Below are 21,864 nucleotides of genomic sequence, written 5' to 3'. Positions count from 1 at the left end.
TGTCCTATTTTTCCTATAAATAGAGTCCTCATTCTCTCATTCTCAGATCCAAGTCTTTAGCATCACACTTATACTCATTTTTATGAAGCTTTTAAATCCCTCTTTGAATAGAAATAATCTAATAAGCATTTTAGAAATATTTCCCTTTATCATAATAATCCTATTAGGCTAGTATATCATGTTAGGATAGTCTTGTTACTAATCCTTTCATCTTATCATCATATGCATGCTAGTTAGTTCATCTCTTAATATCATGCACATTAGGATTGCATTCATGTTAGATTGATAAAAAAACATCCCTCATTCTCATGATTGTCATCCCTAAGTCACTTTGCTCAGTGATCTGAGAGCAAAGGCATTGGCTTAAGGGGTCTTGTGAGATAGAGAACAATGGAACATCCCTTGGGAAGTTGAGCTATTCCACATAGCTCCATAACTTGCACCAAGAGTCCCATTGGTATGTGGACTAGTCATGATTTTGTAATTTTCGTTTCATTGTACCACTTTTCCCGCATACAATATGTATATGCACAGATAGCGGTATATGTGTACGTATATATTTATAATTATATACTTATATGTGCATACGTGCACACACACACACACACACACACACACACACACACACACACACACACACACACACACACACACACACATATATATATATATACATACATACATACTCACACATATACAAATATATGTGTATATATTCATATATATACCTACCAATAATAATCTTAGAGCAAAGCTCATCATAACCCCTCCTTTGTTCCTAATAGATCTCTTCATATAGTAGATGTATATGCTTATATATGTATGTATATATATGCGCAGACATCATCATCATCATATATATATATATATATATATGTGTGTGTGTGTGTGTGTGTGTGTGTGTGTGTGTGTGTGTGTGTGTATATGTATGTGTGTGTGTGTGTGTGTGTGTGTGTGTGTGTGTGTGTGTGTGTGTGTGTGTGTGTCTATATATACACCATCATATGTCAAGACCTTATCATTTAGGTATTGTTCGATTGCTTAAGAAATCATACACTGGAGATGCTAGGGCGTAAGGCTAATAGAGAATCATGGAAAACAATCAACAACCCCATAGTCGATATAGCAGGGCAGTATGGGGATGGAAATCTCTCAGATTTGTCATAGATACATATGCTCGTTTGTATACACAAAACATGTTTATATGCATATAGTTATATATGTATATACATATATAGACATAAATACAATTTTATATATATATATATATATATATATATATATATATATATATATATATATATATATATATATATATATATATATATATATATATATATATATATGTTTTCACACACATATATATAGATATATACATACACATAGAGATTGACACACACACACACATGCACATCTATATCTATATACATATACATACATACATATATATGTATATGTATATGTATATGTATATGTATATATGTATATATATGTACATCTATATATATATACATAGTATGTATATATATATACACATACATACATACATATGTACATATGTATGTATATACATATACATATGTATATATGTATATGTATATACATACATATGTACATATGTATGTATATACATATACATATGTATATATGTATATGTATATACATACATATGTATATGCATACATATATATATATATATATATATATAGAGAGAGAGAGAGAGAGAGAGAGAGAGAGAGAGAGAGAGAGAGAGAGACCTATATAACATATACATAGGCTTATACATCATATGTCAGACATCATCATATAGGCACTGCACGACTTCTTAAAGAAATAATACATTGGAGATGCTAGGGAGTAAGGCTAACAGATAACCATGAAAAAGCAATCAACATTCCTATAGTCGATACATAAGGGCAATATGGGGCTGGAAATCTGTCAGATTTATCAGAGAATAATCATAATACTTACCAGAAGGTGAATGGGAAACCATCACGAGAAAAGCCTGTCACAACCGGAGTTATAACTCAACTTATCGATAAGACCGGTTAACAAAACCAATATATCTTAGTGGAGGCACCCACCATTTATCTCTATGAAAAAAATAGACTCCGATATTTGTCTGTGCCCTAAGAAGCGTGAGATGTCCTTTGTCGGAGAGATATCTAGCAAACGCTGGTCGATTATTCTGAGAGTGGAAGATGATCTGGTGATTCATGCGACCAAGAGGATTCTAGGCAATGAGATTATACACACAGAGCATAGGAAATGAGTCAATAGTGACATCCCTGCAAGGTTTGCAATAATATTACTCACAATGGGAGAAGATAAGGCAGTCACAGTATCACTATGTAGGCTAATATTAAAGAAAGAATATTTGGTTAACTTGGAAATGGCTATCAAATGCGTGGATGATAAACTACAAATACCTTATCCGGAAGATTACATCAAAGCTGCGGAATCCATAGACAAGGAAGAAGCACTCGACATAGAATTTAAGAGGCCTATTCTCAGCAACAAAGATTAGAAACTATGTCGACAATGACAATCAGAGATAACAAGGAGTATTACATTCCTTAAACAATGGCTTGGTGTGGTAGAAGAGCCAAAAGGTGATTGGTGGGTAAGTTATATGGTAGAGGAGGGTTGGACCCCGTTCCAAGTTGGTAATCCCAATGACATGGAGGCTAAGGAAACACAGGCCTCTAGCATGGAAGTTGTAGATGATAAGGATGAATAATAAATTTTCATAACACACTTTTGTTTGCCATATACTGATATAACTACTCTAATACATAGGGATGTAGGATCTATAGATAGTATAAGGCACATATAGAACTATTTATGAAAACACTTTGATATTAGGATGGCGTAGAAATGTATGACTCTGTAATAACATAGATAGAGAAGGGTAAGGATACTTACTCGATGGTATTTACAAGACATATACATACTAAAATAAGTAAAGTTTAGAATCTAGATTGTTCTTTGAGTCAGGCATATACTCTTATGTTTGCTCTCTATTATTAGCTTCGCAGACATGAATAAACAGGCTCAACCTGAGGACACCCGCATTCATTCATTTGCAAAATGCAGTAACAGGAAGTACTTTCGTAACTCTTGCATATTGGTTTAATTCAACATTTGCATTTAGACATCTCTAATATCAGAATATCAAGGAAATATCACAAACTACATGACAGATGGGTTGTGCTATTATTAGTCTCTTGATGACCAATGTTTATGCCTCTATTATTATTGTAGCCCAGGTAATCTTTCATATTAGAGCCAACAATACGATCTTGATGCTGACTTAATATGAAAGAAGCCTAGGCTATAATAACAACAGTGGAAAGTATAACAAAAGTATGCAGAGATAATATTAGTTCTTCTTCTTTTTTTACACTAACACTTCATGAAGTGGTTTGCAACATGATTGTCTTGCGAATCTATTTTGTAGGTAAAGCATAAGGCAGAAAATATGGTAAAAGCGACAACCATTCACAAGGAAGTCTGGTGTAAGCAAGTTAGCACATGAAAAATTACAGATACTACCCGTGAAGGGCTTTTTGTACGCCCACAATGAAGAGATTGTAAAGGAATATATGTAACTCAATAAATGATGTATAAATGTAAATATTAGCTACTGACTAGACCTATGGTCCCGGGCAAGCCCAAAGGTTTTCTTTTCTCTGCTCTTTCCTATCGGCACCCGCACTGACCGGATATTGCAATTTTACTTATTAATAAAATATGGCTTTGGCCTTTTACCGAGCAAAAAAAAATTTATTATTATTATTCATTTATTTAAGATATAAACATTAAAAATGAGTTAACTTATATTATTAAAATTAAATTATTTAAGTTAAAAAATATTATTAATTCTCATTTAATTTGGTTTAAAGAAATTATTAAAAATACATTATTGAAGTTATAAAATTACTATTATTATTCATTTATCTAATTTATTTAAATATTTTTTTTTATCGATAAAAGGCAGAGCCAAGAGATTTATATTAATAATAAAAAGTTGCTTTTTACAAAATTTAAACAAGAAAGGTCCTTGCTGACCAGGATGATGGCTAACCACAAAACAATACAGTTATAGCCACCATGGGTAAACTGACTCAGAGATCTAATCTTATCTTCATCATTAGACATTTTCAGATCCATATGATCTGAACTGTTATCCAGAACATCATCAACTGTAGAAAATTACATATAATTGCTCAACCCAGAGGATTCCAAGTAATAACCAGAACTTAATCATATAATTATAGATAAAATGGTAGGGCCAGTCAGCTATCCAGCCAAAGCTGAAGCCATCCTAGAAAATTGTGTCAATTCCGGATCTGGGCTGGAAAGAATCACATTTGGAACTTTCCTTTCTTTCTTTCTTCTAACTTCCTGCCATTTTCCCTCTTGGGAGGAAGTTGCCTGTGTGGATCAAAGGGATATCCTTGAAATTCTCATGCTCTACACCCCATCCTTGATGGTCTCCTCACTCCTGCTTGATGAACCTGTCCCGGTCTTAGCCTTTGGGCTCAATACTTCTTGTCGATTTGTTTCTACTACCCTTCCAGGGTTTGGAGGAGAGGAGTTTGAAAACTGTTTATCCTTTTTGCCTTTGCCAATCTCCTGGTTCAAGGCATTTAAATATGGTTTCTCCTGTCCATCCACAAAAGATTCATTGTTTGTGATTGCTTTTTGGATGTTTCCTACATCCTTCTCCATTGAATAATGATGAAGGGAGACATCCTATTGTTATTCTGCTTCTCACATTTGGCTGTCATATGCCTAGTTTGGAAGCATTTCCTGCATCTAAATGGAATACCTTCATAATCTATTAACTGCACCCAAGTCCCATTTACAAACTTTAAAACAAATTCTGCAGGTGGGATTTTGGATGAATCCATTTCCACTAAGATGCGTGAATAAGTAGTATGAAGATAATCCAAGGAGCCCTTATCAACCCCTAATTTTTTCCCCAAAGAATCTCCTACAACTTTAAAATAAGATTCGAGCCAAAACTGAAGTGGTAGATTAGGAAGTCTAACCCAAATCGGAATCCAATCAAAAGATTCAGTGACTAGGTTAAATTGTGGATACCAGGGTTTGAGCAATAGAGTATGTTTCCCCTCCCAACTCTAGAGTGATGAGAAGAAGATTTTATTCCCATCTTCCACCTTGTCAAAGATAACCACAAAGAAGCCTCGAGCTCCTGGGTAGATCTGCACATTACTCACCATAACAGGGCCCCAGGTCTCTAAGATCCACTTGTGAAGATCCCCAAGACTTGGCCATAATCCTTGAAACCTCCCTATCAAACCCTTTTAGCATAATATTATTCATTTTCCAAAACCTACTTAGCTGTATCTGCATCCAAATTTACTGTTGCCCTAGCAACAACATCCTCTTCCCCACACCCATGAGCGTCCCTGTTGTGGGCATCCCCAATACCAGAGGCCAATTGAATAGCCCTCTGTTCTTGATCCCGTTTCTCAAAGCTTCATTTTTTTGTTTGCAAAAACTCCCCTTCGCAGAGCCACCGCTCTTCATCACTCCAACTGCCATATCCACATTAAGTTGCCGCCCAGACGGGGGCAGCAGAGCCAATGGGCCATGCCCATCCTTGGCACGGGAAGCACAGCCGTTGGGGAGAGCATGCCGACGCCCAGGCACGAGCAACAAAGAGCTGTTGGAGCCATCCTTGGCACAAGAAGTAGAGCCGTTGGGGAGAGCATGCCGTCGCCCAGACGAGGGCAACAGAGAGCCGTTGGAGAGAACCAGAAGAATGGGCATTTTTTTACTAATATATTATTTCAATAAGAATTCAAATTTATTACTGCAAGATGAATCATTTGAACAAATTAGTTTATTTAAATATTATTAATTCTCATTTAATTTGATTTAAATAATTTATTAAATTTTTTTTGAAGATATAAAATTATTATTAATCATTTATCTAATTTATTTAAATATAAAATAAATCATCTATAAAAAGTAAGTGACTTTAATCTTTTTAATATAATAAAGTTACATTATTTACGTAGAATAAAAAAAATTAAAGTTTAGATATTTGTCAGCTAACTTTATAGAGATTATTAAGAATACATATGCTAGTTTTTAATAATTTAATCACCAAGAATATTTCTGAGCATATCATATATTATTATTATTTAATATATATTAATAACAATTATAATACAACATATAAGATATTAAATATAATAATATAATTTTTTTAATATAAGACAATTAAAGACAAACTTGCTATCAAAGTTTCAAAATAAACCCAAAAGAGTAGTTGGGTTTCGTCCCCACCTAAGAGATCTTTTTTATTTTTAAATGTTTCAAGAGAAGTCAAGACTAGCATTGACACAAAAGGAATTTGAAACATCTGAAAATTTATTTACTAGTATCCATCAGCGTGTATGGCAAGACTTAAACCCAGAAAAACTCTTTAACAAAATATGTTAAACCCAGAAAAACTCTTTAACAAAATATGTTAAACCCTAATCCCTTTCAAAGCCAAACATTTTTTTATTACACCGCTCGTCCAGCTGTCACACATGAAATTTACCAAAATGCAAAACCAGGGGAAAAAATATCCACCGGCTTTTCGTCTATGGAATATGAGATGCAAATGATTTTGTTCGTGGGGAGGAATAATTTGTTCAATTTTCATTTTGCCCTAGCAGTCACAAATTTACACTCTCTGCGACAGCTGTAACTCGTGATTTTACTGTAAAAATTCTGGGAGTAAAGGCTTGTAGTGTTGCAGCGCGGCTAAAGCATTTCACTGGACTTTCATAATTATGAATTATAATATTTAGAGGAATTTGTCCGCGGCAGTGAAAAGCAAAGGACATGTTGGAGTAATTTGAATGATGTAAGCTGTAATGTGAAGAGAGAAGGGGGTAGAATTTTGTTGAGGCATGGCTACTCACAGGCTTTGCTTAACCAGTCACACAGAAATTGTGCCTTATTTACCTCTACTTCATCTTCCTTTCTGCTTTGGGGCCAATTCACAGGAGCTTTCTTTGGTTGAAGATGGAGAGACTGCGTCGCGAGTTCGAGCCGCGGAGAGCTCTTCAGTAATGTCTGTAGGCAGCAAAATTGCAGAGCTTCTTAAAGCCACCGACGTCAGTTATTTGTGAGTCTTTTGTTTCCTGTATTATATTCTCTCGCTTTTTATTTCAACATATTTTGTCTCTTATAGACATGATAGTGTATGTAAACGAATATGAACGCTTCTGGTTATAGCTGTGTAAGTCTATGATATTTTGTCTCACTGGCACGCTTTTTCAAATTTACCGACATATTTGATATTTGCCGCTTATTCCCTTTGCTTTATGACGACCCCGGGGTTTCGAGCTTAGGACTGCTTCGGTCTATAATTTATGTTCTAATTTTAGCAAGTCCTGTTCTTTACGCAATGCTTTGACATTTTAGGTTATATAACTGTTGAGCGCTTTTTAAGTTAAGCTGACCTCACCAAAAGTAGTTTCCCCGAGCATGTTTGTGGTAGCTTATTCGAAACGTCAGTTAAATACAAAATCTCAGTTTATCCGAGAATTTTGAAAAAATTAAATACATTTACATTATACCTAAAGAGGACCATAATTATATTGGACCTGTTTTTGGTTGTAGGTGATACGTTGAAATGCAGGGTTTTTTTTTGCGATGAATTTTGGATCGTGTGATGTGCCATGTGTTTTCAATGTTGAAGACCGCAGTCTTCTGCTTTTGGCCTGCTTCAATTTTCTAGTCATAGATGTAGATTGTTTAATCGACTAGATGTTGTAGATTGTTTAATCGACTAGATGTTGTAGATTGTTTAATCTTCAATTCGGCAATTAATTACAAACAGGTTGCCTCTTTAGAAGCTGAAAGACGTGCTTAATGTAAGATTCAGCGAGGTATACAGATGTCTGTTCGAGCAATTGCTCCGTAAATTTTTCAATTCATCACGATTGCAGCTTTCAACATTTGGCCATTTGGGTGTCCCTTAACTAAACATGGTTGAATTGTGTGATGGCAACGACATTTTTAAAGACAGAATGTCTGTCCCTTGTATCCATAGGGTTGGCGGGGAAGGCAACAGAGAATAAGGGGACTTTTAGAGGCCACATGTTTGTTAGTCTTTTATCATGCCCAGTAGTACGTCTTTTTAATCAGTCACTATACCGCCTGGTCCAGGGAGAGGAGTGACTGGCTAACAAGTGCTCTTGCAAGTGGGTGTTAGCATCCAGTCTCGGCGTCTTGCCAAATTTGGAAGCAAGGAGTGCAGAGAGATCTTTGGTAGCTGTAGGGCACTTATTGGAATGTTTAGCAGGGGTATTGATTGACTTTACATTCTTGGAAGTTGTAGAGATTTTTTTCCCGCCAACAAATGCCAGCTTTGCCCAGGAATGGAAAGATAAGGCCCAATTCGCTAAAAGCCTAAAAACCATTCTTGTCTACAAATGATCTGCAACTATCCCTTGCATTAACAAGAAACCGCAACAAAGAACGAAAATGCAGCCAGGATGTTTCGAAAAAACAGATGGACATTGATGGAGAAAGGAGTCGAAACAAAATCAATTTTGGGGCAAGGCCAAATGTAGTCCATTTTCCATCTCCTACTTATCTTCTGCATGTGCAAGATGTCTATGGCTCACCATAAGACAAGATAGACGGCTGGCGGCAGCAAATGACATGCTAGGAGAGAAAATAGACTTAAAGAACTTATGATGGGGAATTTTAAACACATGGGCTCTAAGTAACAGGTTTAGGCCTAGAATTATTTAAAAAAAAGATAATTAACGAGGTTCCCTAAATTCTTTTTATTTATGTCATTAGAAATAATGGATTGGAGGCTTGATACAAGCCAAAGGTTAGGAATATTCCCTCCATATATGGTCTTCCTTAAGGGTGAAAATACTTTTATCCAGAAGACCCGTCACATTTCGGCATCTCTAGGAGAATATTGAGCATGATACACTTGAAACTTCTCAGGAAGCCAACGGACATCATTAATGATCTCATTTAGCTTCAATTCTTCAGGTTCTTGTTCGAGAGGCAGGAGATGGCTAAAATTTGAGAATTCGTTTCCATGATCATCTTCAATAGATCTGAATATGTAAGATTGACTGACACCTCTCAAAATAGCCAATGCCTTGTGAAATTATTATTATATTCGCGGAGATCCAAACAAAAAAAAACGTTGACATTGCCAATCATATCCTGACATAGACCTTCAGCTTTGCCGTGTATGAATTCTTATTAGATCCAGCGATGTTTGTTTTGAGCCAAAGTGCTCTAGGGGGTTACAAGCTCATGTCATACACTTTCTTCTAAACAGCTCTTTTATTGGGGACATCCTGTTGTTGCATTGAATTTCTCTAACTGAGTAATTATAAATGAAAAAAAAATTAGCGGTTAACTGGTTAAGTTGTGATGACTCTGAAGCTAGGAAATTCGAAAAGGGGATAAGTCAAATGATGCTTGCATTAGATCAAAATTTGGGGTAAGTATACTATATTCTTATTCAGAGCCCTTAAGCTGAAACGTAAATCATCAGAAATTATTTTCTTAATTCCATTCCACATTAGAGGAAATTATTCTTATTAGAGGAAATTATATATGGAACTAGTTTTATTGGTCTGACCAGATTTAGAAAAAATAAAATATTGTATGCATGTATAAATTTATACATATATACATATATATATAATATATATACATACAAACACATATGTGCATGTGTGTATATATACAAATACATATATGTGTATGTATGCATATATACATATAAATGTTTGTATACATTACATATATATATGTATGTATTATACATAAACATTGAAATAGACATACATTACATGTATATTTATATCTATAAAATATACAAACACATATATGTATACATACATATACATATATGCTTGTATGTATGTATACATACATGCATTTATATGTTGGTATGTATACATACATATACACAAACATATATATGTATACATCTATAAATAAAAACATATATGTGCATGTATGTGTACATATGCATAAATATATATATATAAATATATATATATATATATATATATATATATATATATATATATATATATATATATGTATATAAAGGGGATAAGTCAATTGATGCTTGCATTAGATCAAAATTTGGGGTAAGTATACTATATTCTTATTCAGAGCCCTTAAGCTGAAACGTAAATCATCAGAAATTATTTTCTTAATTCCATTCCACATTAGAGGAAATTATATATGGAACTAGTTTTATTGGTCTGACCAGATTTAGAAAAAATAAAAAATTGTATGCATGTATAAATTTATACATATATATATATATATAATATATATACATACAAACACATATGTGCATGTGTGTATATATACACATACATATATGTGTATATATGCATATATACATATAAATGTTTGTATACATTACATATATATATGTATGTATTATACATAAACATTAAAATAGACATACATTACATGTACATTTATATCTATAAAATATACAAACACATATATGTATACATACATATACATATATGCTTGTATGTATGTATACATACATGCATATATATGTTGGTATGTATACATACATATACACAAACATATATATGTATACATCTATAAATACAAACATATATGTGCATGTATGTGTGTGTATATATATATATATATATATATATATTTGTATGTATATATGTCTACGTATATATAATAATAAATACGTACATATAATATGCATGTATGTGTGTTTATATATAATATTATGTTGTCTGTAGATTAATATTATTATACCATACATATATTATATAATGGTATACATTATATATGTATATGTATATTGTTATGGTATAAATTTTATATGTATATGTTTATTATTATGGAATGTAACATTATATATATGCATATTATATGATGCATACATACATCATACGTACACACACATATGTATATATATGTATGTAATGCCCCCTTTTATAAATGCCCTATTTTTTGCCCTAAAATCACAATTCCAAGAAATGAAATGGAGATAGAGATATCATTTACCAAATTAAATTGTTGAGCAAAATAGATCTTGGTTGAGATCCTACGATCATGTTAGATAATTATTGAAAGCATAATTAATAAAATGGATCTTTCCTACTAGGGTTAGGAACATTATCTTAATCATATGATATACCTAATTCATTAATGGAGTCCAACCATAAAAAGGGTAGGATAAGGAGACATGATAGGGTTCCCAAAGCGATCCTCTACCCTAGGCCCAAGAGTGAATATACCATCCCTCTTGGCCTCATGTAGCCTTTTGCCATCTCATATGAGGTGGTGTACCTAGTGAGGTGTCCTATAGCCTCCTCACCATACCCTTTGACAAAAGATAAAATAGATGTAACAATGAAGTTCAAACACACAACATACAAATAACTAGCAGGGGTAGCAAAGGACTCTACCCACAGCGAAACAACACTACATCCACAAGAGGTTTCAGCGAATAGCGAAAGGGCCACAAGAATGATCCTACCAAAAGAACTTTCCTAAAAACAAAATATTCAGGCCATTCAGCCTTCATAAATTCTAGGGAAAGAACTTTATTATGATTCTTGGCTAATGGCTTGGAACTTCTAAGTTCTAGAGTTCCTTGACTACCGTTAGCTATAGCTTTCTCTATTTCCCTGCTACAAACTTCCTTTTGATTTGGCCTTCATCTCCTATGTGTGCTACTTTCTTAGTATTTTTTTTTGTTGGATGCAAGATTGCTATAAGACTTGGTGTAAATTTGAGTTAGGGGAGGACAATTGAAACTCCAAGGGATAGACCAAGGAGCAAGGGATGACTTCAACATCAACTAGATTCTTATCATTGATTTTCCGACTTCCAATATTGAAATATCCACAACACTTCCAATACCTTTCCCCTTCGTCTTATTAAACCCATGAATTTCTCTTTTGTTTATATGTCTTTTGGGTCACAGAAGCATGAAGAAAATTTATTACTTCTCTTCATTAAACTTCATTTGTGCTTCACCATTTTTGGCAGTAGCTACTTCATAGATTGATTTGAGTAGAATTCGAGCCTAGCTGGTCATCTAGGAATTCTTGCTCTTGTCTTCGTTTGTTTCTCAAGCTTTTAACCCCTTAAACTAACAAACTCTTAGCTTCTTTTTCTTTTTCTTCCTTTATTATATTTTGTTTAGGCTTTTTCTTCTTCCTCTTGACCTTTTGGTCCTTTTTCTTAGTGGGCACAATCTTGTGGAGTGGCTTGACATATGAGAATTTAGGCAAGCGAATGTGGTGCTCTTGTGTTCTATCTATTTAACCCAGCTATCGAATTTTGAAGATAGAGTGATAGATGAACGAATATCCTTATCACCATTAGCAATCGCACAAAATTTGGTACAAACTAGATGTTTTGTTCATTTTGTTATAGCATCAAAAGTAATAAGTTGTCCAAAGGATTTAGCAATGCTTATGATGACTTCATCTTCCCAATATTCAAGTACCTTCAGATTAAATCCCAATCTCTATGTTCTTAACAACATAGGTTTTCTCCCTAAAAGCCATGATCAACCTGGTAGAGTTTGGACATAGTCATCGAGATTTGAAAAAGATATCAAGAAAAAGCCTTTGACAATTGTAGAGATCTCAATTTGACCTATTGGTTGCCATTTAAGGTGAGACCAATTCCTAAAGATATCAATATCAGGTTTGAAACCTAGGAACTTCCCTATCTAAGTGTTTTCAAGTCTAGTTGAATATCTATCAATCACAAAGTTTGGGACCTTCAGATGGAGCCCTTCTTTGTCCATGGTTGGATCGATTGAGCTTGACAGAACAAGATTTAAGGAATTCTTACTTTGAAATAGCTCCACCCATAAGTTTTGACCTTCTCTCTGAATATTCCTTAAAGAATTGTAATCCATCTGTATTATTCCGAACTGGGAGTGACTATCCATATTCGCCACAAAAGCAAATCTATATGGTCAGTAGAGGACCATCCGTTTTCTTTACAAGCATAGACAAAAATAATCACTATAGGAATGGAAAATATTGCATGCATTCTTATAGGCCACGTTAGATTTTAATTCTGATCTAGAACATATTGACCTTGTTCCTCTTGCTCCTCCAACGAACTTCTTTCATTGGCATTCCCTCAGAAAAGTACATACTGGAAGAGAGCTGAAAACCCCACTTCAAGCTCTTCGTAGAGTGCCCTAAGTCGAAGCAATCATCCACATAAGCATTCATTTCTTATGTTGAATCTTGATAGGGACATGCTACCAACTTGGAATCATTAGCATCTTCACATTGTTGCAAATTTTTAACAACCTACCCACTATTTTTTTCTCACTTGTAATAGAAGTGGCCTTCCTCTTTCCTGTATCATAACCAGTGTTCCATGGGGACGTGTCCCCCCCCAAAAAACCTGTGTCCCCTGTAAGGGAATGTTTCTGAGACTTGGGGATTTGGGGGAAACATCTCCCCGCAACACCACCACTTCTGACATCTTTGTCGGGGATGTTGCTGGGTTGCTTGCTATATGGCAAATTCCATTACATACTGATTGCAACCTTTAACTTTGTGAAAACTAGTTGGCCTTCATAGGGCACTCATAGAGATATCATATTGCAGATTTTGCCTTGAAGATTTCAATTTACCTCTATTTTTATATCAGTACTGCTCCCCCACCGTCCCCAAATTTAGGCCCTTGGTCCCCTAGTCCCCAAAATTCATCCTGGTGTCCCGTGTCCCCCCATTAGGAAACTTTGTGGAACATTAATCATAATTATCTCCAGTTGATACATAGTAATACTTCTGAATAGATGGCAATGGCGTGGATGCATGTCTACTACTACTAGTTTTTGCCTCACTCTCCCCAACTAGCTTTGTTATTTCAATTCTCTGTTTTGATGTTATTTCCCCAGAAACTCCAACCCTTTGTCTACTCTCACCTAATCAATTGTCCCAATCTACCATAGCTCATAAAAATCAGTTTGCAAATATGATACAACCAATGTTTGCTGCCTCCCTACATTAATGGTCTAATATTGTCCAAAACGGTTACAATTTGCATCAAAAGCTTTTTCGGAGTTGAAAGGGCCTTTTGCAAAATCCTTGCATTTGGGTAAAGGGCAAGCAAAATAGTTTGTTGCAACAACATTTGTGTTTTCAAATGAAGAGGACCCCCCAACACTCCTTTAAACTTGTTTTGCCTTGACTTTATATTGACATTTACTTCGTCACTCTCCATCACACACATGTTATTGCTGCTTATTTTTGCTTGCAAAGCAATGTGTGATAAGCTGCTGTGAAATTGTGGGTTTGGGTGGCTAATAGCAAAGAGCAATCTGAAAAAAAGGAAACGAAGTCTAAGTTTTTTTGACGTCCAAGTGATGTTCTAGGGTTTTGCAAAAACATGGGGACTGCTAGGGGACTTTCCTCTCCACCCCACCACTTCAGAAATGCTGTTGAGAATGGGGATGCCTCAACATGTAGCCTTGGCAGTATACATACAAGTGCACATAATAGTGTCAATTCTAGTTAATATATTAATTGAATGTCAAAAAGAGTCTTCATAATGGTCCACAACAGTGAATTAGCTACTAATGCCGTTTTAGTTTTTTTTCAACAGTGAATTAGCTCAAATATCCAAAAGCTGTCATTTTATTCAGTTGATGAATTTTCAAGCTGAAGATGGAGAAAATTTTGGATGACAAGTAGAACATCCCAAAGGAAACATTGTATATTTTATTATTTTTATCATCAATCTACATGCTCAATTGATGTTGCTGTGTGTGCTAGCATGGCATATTAAAAAAGTATGTCATAATTCACTAGATTATATGCATAGTTTGTTGTTGTTCTCATAGACAATACCAAATGAATATAAAGATGATGCCATAAATAATGAGGTCATGATGTCATCATCATAAGGGTCTAAATAGGTTTTTGTCACAACTGGGATGTCTCTTCTAGCGTTTTCTTATAGATTTCCTTCCAAGATTAGACTTCTCTGTATGGTTAGATAATACTGAAATAATACTTATGTTATCATCTGTTCAGTTTTAGGTTTCTCTTACCTTTTGCATGCTTGGGTTTTATGTGGAAGTGTCGCTTTCCTTGTTACCTTTCATCTTGCTATTATCTTCTAGATAAAAAATTGATTCCTTTCTAAATGTTATTATGGCCAGGTGTCTAAAATATCATATGAGAAATGAGGAAGCTTTAGTTTCAAGTGATACAGCAAGTGTTCTTGCAGCTGTTCTTGATCATGATCCTAGTGCTTTCAGTTGTAAAACACCAGGTATTCAAAATGAAGGATGGTCTTCATCATAGTTTGTCCATTTGCTTGTTTTTATTAATGCTTTTGCTAGGTTTTTTCTTTCTTGCGGCATAAATCATTTACAACATGGAGAGAGTGAGATGGACTTAGAATACAACATATGTAGATTGTATTCATGCATTCTAGGAAGTTTTGCTTGATGTGAAAAGAGTGGTGGAAATTGTGGATATTTTAGGAATGCACATACTGAGAGTCTTTAAGTTTGTTTTTGTTATAAAATAAAGCAGAATTTGGGTTAGATATTTGTTTCTGGGGTTGTAGGGTAAGCTTCTATGTTGGGAACAATTTATTCCTAGAAGATTTTTTTTTACTATGAATGGTGCATCATATAATCTTTTGTAACTTTAGTCGGTGCACTTAACTGACCTTGGGATTCTTTAGATAATTGCTCTTTGTTTGGATTCCCTTCACTGTCTTAAAAGTAGTTGTTGCTAGACAAACTAAATGTCTTTCTCTATTTTGTTAAATCTTCTCATGTGTCATTTGTGCTTGCAGTGGTCTAGTACTATTTAATAAATATCACTCACCTTCTTTGAGATATTCTTGCTTGTCCAATATCTGATTGTTTAAATTTCTCAGGTAATGGCAAGCTGCGGGGTTTTCAGCATTCTTCTTCTGATAGAGGTTCTCAACAAAATCAACACAGTGGAACTCCATTGACATATAGTCATAAAGGATCTTCTGCCAATCCTCAAGTAATATGCATGATACATTTGCACATTAATATGTTTGTAGTTGCTACTAGTGTGTCATAAACTGTTTTAGGAAGGCATTGTTAAGATCACCTGGTTGGCTTTGGATGAACTATAGGTTGATTTTCTGAATGATAATAAGTTATCTGCTCAAACATTTTCTAGTAGTTCTTTTGAAATGTTAAGAGGAGTTATTTGAATCGCTGTTTATATTTACTTTTAACATTTTATGATAATTGGAGTTCATACTTGTTTGTGTAATTTTTTTGAAACTTCCATAATATTTTTTTGTGGGGACATGTAGTCTTCTGAAGAGAATCTTGTTATAACGAGTTGTTTCAATTTGTCAAAGGATGAGACATGCCATGAAACATCTACTCATGATTATTTGTCCATTTACAAGGGCACAGTGGTTTTTTTAAGCTGAAGAGCATAGTCTGCTTGTTTAAACTTTATATTGATGATGTTATTGTGGCAGCCTTGGTATCTCGTTAGGTAATTCTGCTTGTATTTATTCAATTTTGGTATTTTGTTGATTCTCTTTGTGTGGTCTAATTTTGTTTTTATATAAATATAGTGAACTTGGAGAGGCAGTTGCAAAGGGTTTTGGATATTAGTTAACAAGTGTAGGTGTGTTGGTTCTATAATATTGGTAGCTTTGCAAGAAAACTATGTCATTTGTTAAATAGTCATAAATGCTAATATCTGTACAAGTTTTCCATCTTCAACAACTGCAAGATTTTAGAAGTTCTTCTTGTTGCAAGAAACTAGGACTTTATAATGAGGGTTATGGATACAAGCCATTCACTGCATATGCTACTTATTAGCGGTAAATGCTAGAATTGGTGTGTTCTTGGTTTAGTCATGTTGTTAAGGTTGGCTTGGTGGACCTGTTCAATCGGGGTGATTAAGCCCAATTTGTACTCCAGGTGAAGATTTCTTTTCCATCTCATTTCTAAGTGTTCTTGTTCCAGCCTGTTTGAGTTAGGGGGAAGGGTTAAAGCTAATGTGGGGGCTTTGGTTTATAGATGAAATAAATGTTACCAAGGTGTGTGTGGGCTTGTTTGTGCTACTCCATTGAAGGGAGTCCATGTGTGAGGGAACCAACTAGCTTTATTCTGGTTGCAAACCTCCCAACTTCAAAGGTGTATTTATATCATCAGGTCCTTCAGGGCTGAAAAATTAATTGCTCAAATAATCGATGTATTAACAAAGGAGATGAAGGCTCCTTAAATAGAGATTACAAGACAGTGTTATAAAAAGAACAAACCGTTTAACTAAAGCTAAAAAGCTAAAAAGCTAAAATGCTAACTATGCCTTCTAATAAAAGAAGCAATAGTTAAGCTAAACAAACTCAACGAATTAAATGAACTAAATGACCATTAATAGAACAACTAAACGTAGTTGACTAAATATAATTAAATATTCTAATACCGTCCTTTAATGGTCATTGTATCAACTAACTACCCTATAGAAGACACTGTAGGTCTTTTGGTCATAAACGCAAAGAACACTCTGCTGCTGCGGAGACTCTCCTAGGATCTGCAAAGTGTTAATGACCAAGATTTCCAGAATCCATCCAACTTGATGTTGGCTAATCAAATTTAAACTTGTAACCACAATTTTGAGGAAAAATCGGCAAACCCTCCGAAACTGAAGTTACAAATCATTAGTTTTTGTGGGAAAAAATGATTAAAAAAAAACCTTAAACAAGAACAAAACCCTGAAATGATTTTTGAGGAAAAGATTGAACAAAACCTTGAAATGATTTTTGAGGAAAAGATTGAACAAAACCCTAAAACGTCGCATGACAAAATTCGAGACTTCACGCAGTAAAACATTACTCCCTGATTTGTGAGGAAAAAATAAAGCAAAACCCTCCCATGATTTTTTATGGGGAAAAAATAGAAAACCCAACAAACAATTTTTTAGGAAACAATCGTGAAAACCCATACAAGTAATTTTTGAGGAAAAAATTATAAAAACCCAACAATAATTATTTTAAGGGAAAAATTATAAACCCCATGAATAATTTTTGAAGGACAAAAATTATAAAAACCCAAAATAAATTTTTTAAAGACAAAAAATTATAAAAAAACTCACAAATAATTTTTTAGGAAAAATTATAAAAACCATACAAATAAATTTTTTTGGAAAAAAATATTAAAACCCACCCACAAAAATCTTTCATTTGCTGCAAAAAAAACCTAGGTGAACGACACCCAAAATCACCGAAAATTGTGCCCTAGCCTCAATAAAAGAATCCCGTCATAGATGCCGGAACACAGTCTTCCCCGCTTGTGACTAGAAAAAAAGCGAAAATCGTGTCCAAAAAGAGGAACGTGAAATCCGTTAAAAAAAAATTCAAATTGTGCGGGGAAAGTAGAGAAAGTTCGTGACCTAGAAAAAGCACTCGTAGAAGAAACTTGCTGGAAAAAAAAAAAAAACGCGTCTAAAAATGCGTAGTTATTGAAAACGCGAGCCGTCGAATAAGACACAGACGTTGGAAAATGAGTTGTCCATGCAGAAAAAGATGTGTGGGCTGAAAACTAGTTTGGAGTCGCGTTGAAAAACAATGCACGAATAAAAAGCTGCGCCCAAACTCATAGAGCCAACGTGGGAGAAAATCGTAAACTGCAAAAAAATCGCAACCTTGAAACCCATGTGAAAAAAGTGTCGCGATCTGAAGCAAAAACCTTCAAAATTTCCAACTTCAGGCAAAATCAACGACCTTTAGCAACAAAAACGGGTTGAAAAACCCGTGAATTTCTTCAAACGCTCATGAACCTAAAACTCTTCCGAACTTTGGAGATCTTCGAATCTAAAAAAACACTAATGGAAAAAAATTGGAAAAATGTTTTTTGGAAAAAAATTCTAGGTAGGGAGGCCCGAATTTTAATTAAAAAATTTGCCAAACTCTAAAAAATCCCATTGACCCACTCTGATACCATGAAAAATTAATTGCTCAAATAATCGATGTATTAACAAAGGAGACAAAGGCTCCTTTAATAGAGATTACAAGACTGTGTTCTAAAAAGAACAAACCATTTAACTAAAGCTAAATAGCTAACAAGTAAAAACACGAAAAAGCTAACTATGCCTTCTAATAAAAGAAGCAATAGTTAAGCTAAACAAATTAAATGAACTAAATGACCATTAATAGAACAACTAAACATAGTTGACTAAATATAATTAAATATTCTAATAAGGGCTAGCAAGTAAAAAGGGATTCATTGCAGAAAGGCTCATGTAACCCTTGGGTCTTCAATGAATCATGCTGATATTAATAAGTGTCTGCTTTGAAGGGTTGTTTATTATTATATTTTACTATAACATTTAGGAAGAGATGTGTCCTAAAGCTCGTGTCTCTTATTGTAAGAAGGCTATATAAGACTACTTGTACACTAGACTAGAAGTGTATGCTATTGATAAGATGAGAAACTGCTGGTGGAAAGGAGGCAATATTTCTGAAATAGGGGCAAAATTATTTGTCATCAAATATGGCAATTTTTGCAATTTAGATTAATGTTTTAACTGGTACATATATTGATGTATTATATGCACACGTAGCGTATGTGTAGTATTCTTTTAGTTGTACTCTTAATTAAGGAACCCTGGCAAAATTATTTGTCATCAAATATGGCAATTTTTGCAATTTAGATTAATGTTTTAACTGGTACATGTATTGATGTATTATATGCACACGTAGCATATGTGTAGTATTCTTTTAGTTGTACTCTTAATTAAGGAACCCTGGCAAAATTATTTGTCATCAAATGTGGCTATTTTTGCAATTTAGATTAATGTTTTAACTGGTACATGTATTGATGTATTATATGCACACGTAGGGTATGTGTAGTATTCTTTTAGTTGTACTCTTAATTAAGGAACCCTGGGGTTGCACCTTAGTATCAAAGCCATGTTAAGTTTTTGAGCATAACACAAAGAATATAAAATGAATTGTGATACAATTTCTTCGAGCTGACTAGAAAAGAGTGGTGAAGATGAAATTTACACTCCTCACCAAAATGCTATTTAAACATTTGCTTGTTACAGTTTGATATACAACAGATCAAGGATTTAATTAAGGTAAACGCAAATTTGTAAAAATATGAGTTTAGAACCAGTGGAATAACCTTTTGACAGACAGCATATGATAATGACAATAGGTGGTAAAAGATTATTAAATTTTAGATATGGAACTGAAATAGAAGAATATAATCAACTTAGACACTGACAACATATTCAAAAAAATTACAATTGATACCAGGAGAGAAAAAGAGACAATGCTATCAAAATATCCACTAGTGCGAGATACTTTATATGATTGTAATTCTATTATGAGAGCCAGAAATTAACTGTGTATGATGTTGATCCACCAAGCTTAGAACGAAAATTGAATATCAACAAAAGATGTACATGATATTGTTCATTGGTGGTAGGATTTAGATGAGCGACACCCTTGCTGTTGATCAACTTTTAAACCTACAAGTAGTCCATGAGCTATGTCAAAGAGTAATGTCAAATAGGATAACTGTATATCCATATGGTACTCATGATTATATCAAGGATGCTGTTCATCAACTTCTAAACCTGCAAGAAGTCCATGAGCTATGTCAAAGACTAGTGTCAAATAGGATAGCTTTATATCCATATGGTACTCATTTTTATATCAAGGATGCGTGTTTACTAGCGAACCAAAATGAAATACGTATACTATAGATTCATACAAAGTATAGAGTACTTAGTGAGCATTATACCATCACTAATGCGTTAATGAGAAGCAGAAGCATATTTTTATACAGCAGTTTCTGAAGCCTTGCACCATTTGATGATCATATAATAAAGATTCGGCTAATGAAAGTTTCTCACTCTAATCCAACCAAGGCATATAATCAAGAATCCTTCTCAAGTCATGAAATATCATTGGAACCAGAGCCATCATCATCAAAATAGAGACCATTTGCATTAGAAAATTGATCATAATAGGTGTTAGTTGCTTTAGAAAAGTGAAAAAAGTAGTTGCTTTGTTATGAGAAAGATTAGTTATTTTCTATGTTCCTCGGGGATGTATCCCCTGGTTTTTTCCAGGTGTACCCCCCTTAGGGATGGCTCAGATATGTCTCCTAGCTGCCCCCACTTCAAAAAAAATCCTAAATGTCTTGGGGATGTGGGGATGGGTAGGGGACGGCTGGATGTGCCCGGGATGTTTAGTTTCAATGAAAAAAAGGTCCAGATTTGAAAACAGACTGATTTATTATTTTTTTGTGGCCCCCCACATCACTCTTGGCCCTAAAACAACAAAAAGGCCTCCTAATCTAATTTTAACTCATTTCTACATACAAAAAAACTTTGCAGCCAAGTTTGGGTCAATCTTTTTTATTTTGAGCAGGGTTTGAAGGTGTAGCTGGAAAAACTAGCATTGGCAAACAATGAGTGAGGTAGCAAGGTAGAAAGAGAATTGAATCTTCCATTTGTTTTTTTTCAAAGTTTAAAGGAGGAAATGTATTATTATTATTATTTTTTCTACTTTTAGTTTGTACTTGCATATTGTTGCACAAAACAAGACGGCACGAGCAGCAATAGTAAGGGTAGTGAGCATGATGAGATGGAAGAAATGAAAATCAAAACGTGAGAGTTTCACACTCACTTGAGGTTTAATTAGGGTGTGGGAGTTCTATTGGTGAGAGGGGACAGCAAAAAAGTTCAATTGGATGCTTTTCCAAAGTTTTATAACCTCATGCAAAAGGGCCTTTAATCCAAAAAATTCTTTTTCCCAACTAGTGATAGCCCTAGACAAAGATAA

General features: G+C 34.2%; 1 protein-coding gene across 4 annotated transcripts in view; it reads left to right on the top strand.

Moving 5' to 3' along the window:
• The first annotated feature begins 6,388 nt into the window (after window positions 1-6,388).
• LOC131030360 (sister chromatid cohesion protein SCC2) overlaps window positions 6,389-21,864 on the top strand; it is a 210,478-nt gene continuing 195,002 nt past the window's right edge. For 2 of the 4 annotated variants that reach the window (XM_057961149.2, XM_057961148.2), the window contains exons 1-3: window positions 6,389-7,156; window positions 15,215-15,327; window positions 15,946-16,061. In XM_057961149.2, coding sequence (XP_057817132.2) covers window positions 6,939-7,156; window positions 15,215-15,327; window positions 15,946-16,061 — 447 coding nt within the window. In that variant the 5' untranslated portion in view covers window positions 6,389-6,938. The remainder of the gene's footprint in view (window positions 7,157-15,214; window positions 15,328-15,945; window positions 16,062-21,864) is intronic. The other 2 variants (XM_057961150.2, XM_057961151.2) reach the window with 1 other exon arrangement.

This window comes from Cryptomeria japonica, chromosome 2 (genome assembly GCF_030272615.1).
Source record: "Cryptomeria japonica chromosome 2, Sugi_1.0, whole genome shotgun sequence".
Classification (NCBI taxonomy): Eukaryota; Viridiplantae; Streptophyta; class Pinopsida; order Cupressales; family Cupressaceae; genus Cryptomeria; species Cryptomeria japonica.
The sequence above is the reverse complement of the archived record's forward strand: the minus strand, read 5'-3'. Positions and strand labels throughout refer to the sequence as shown.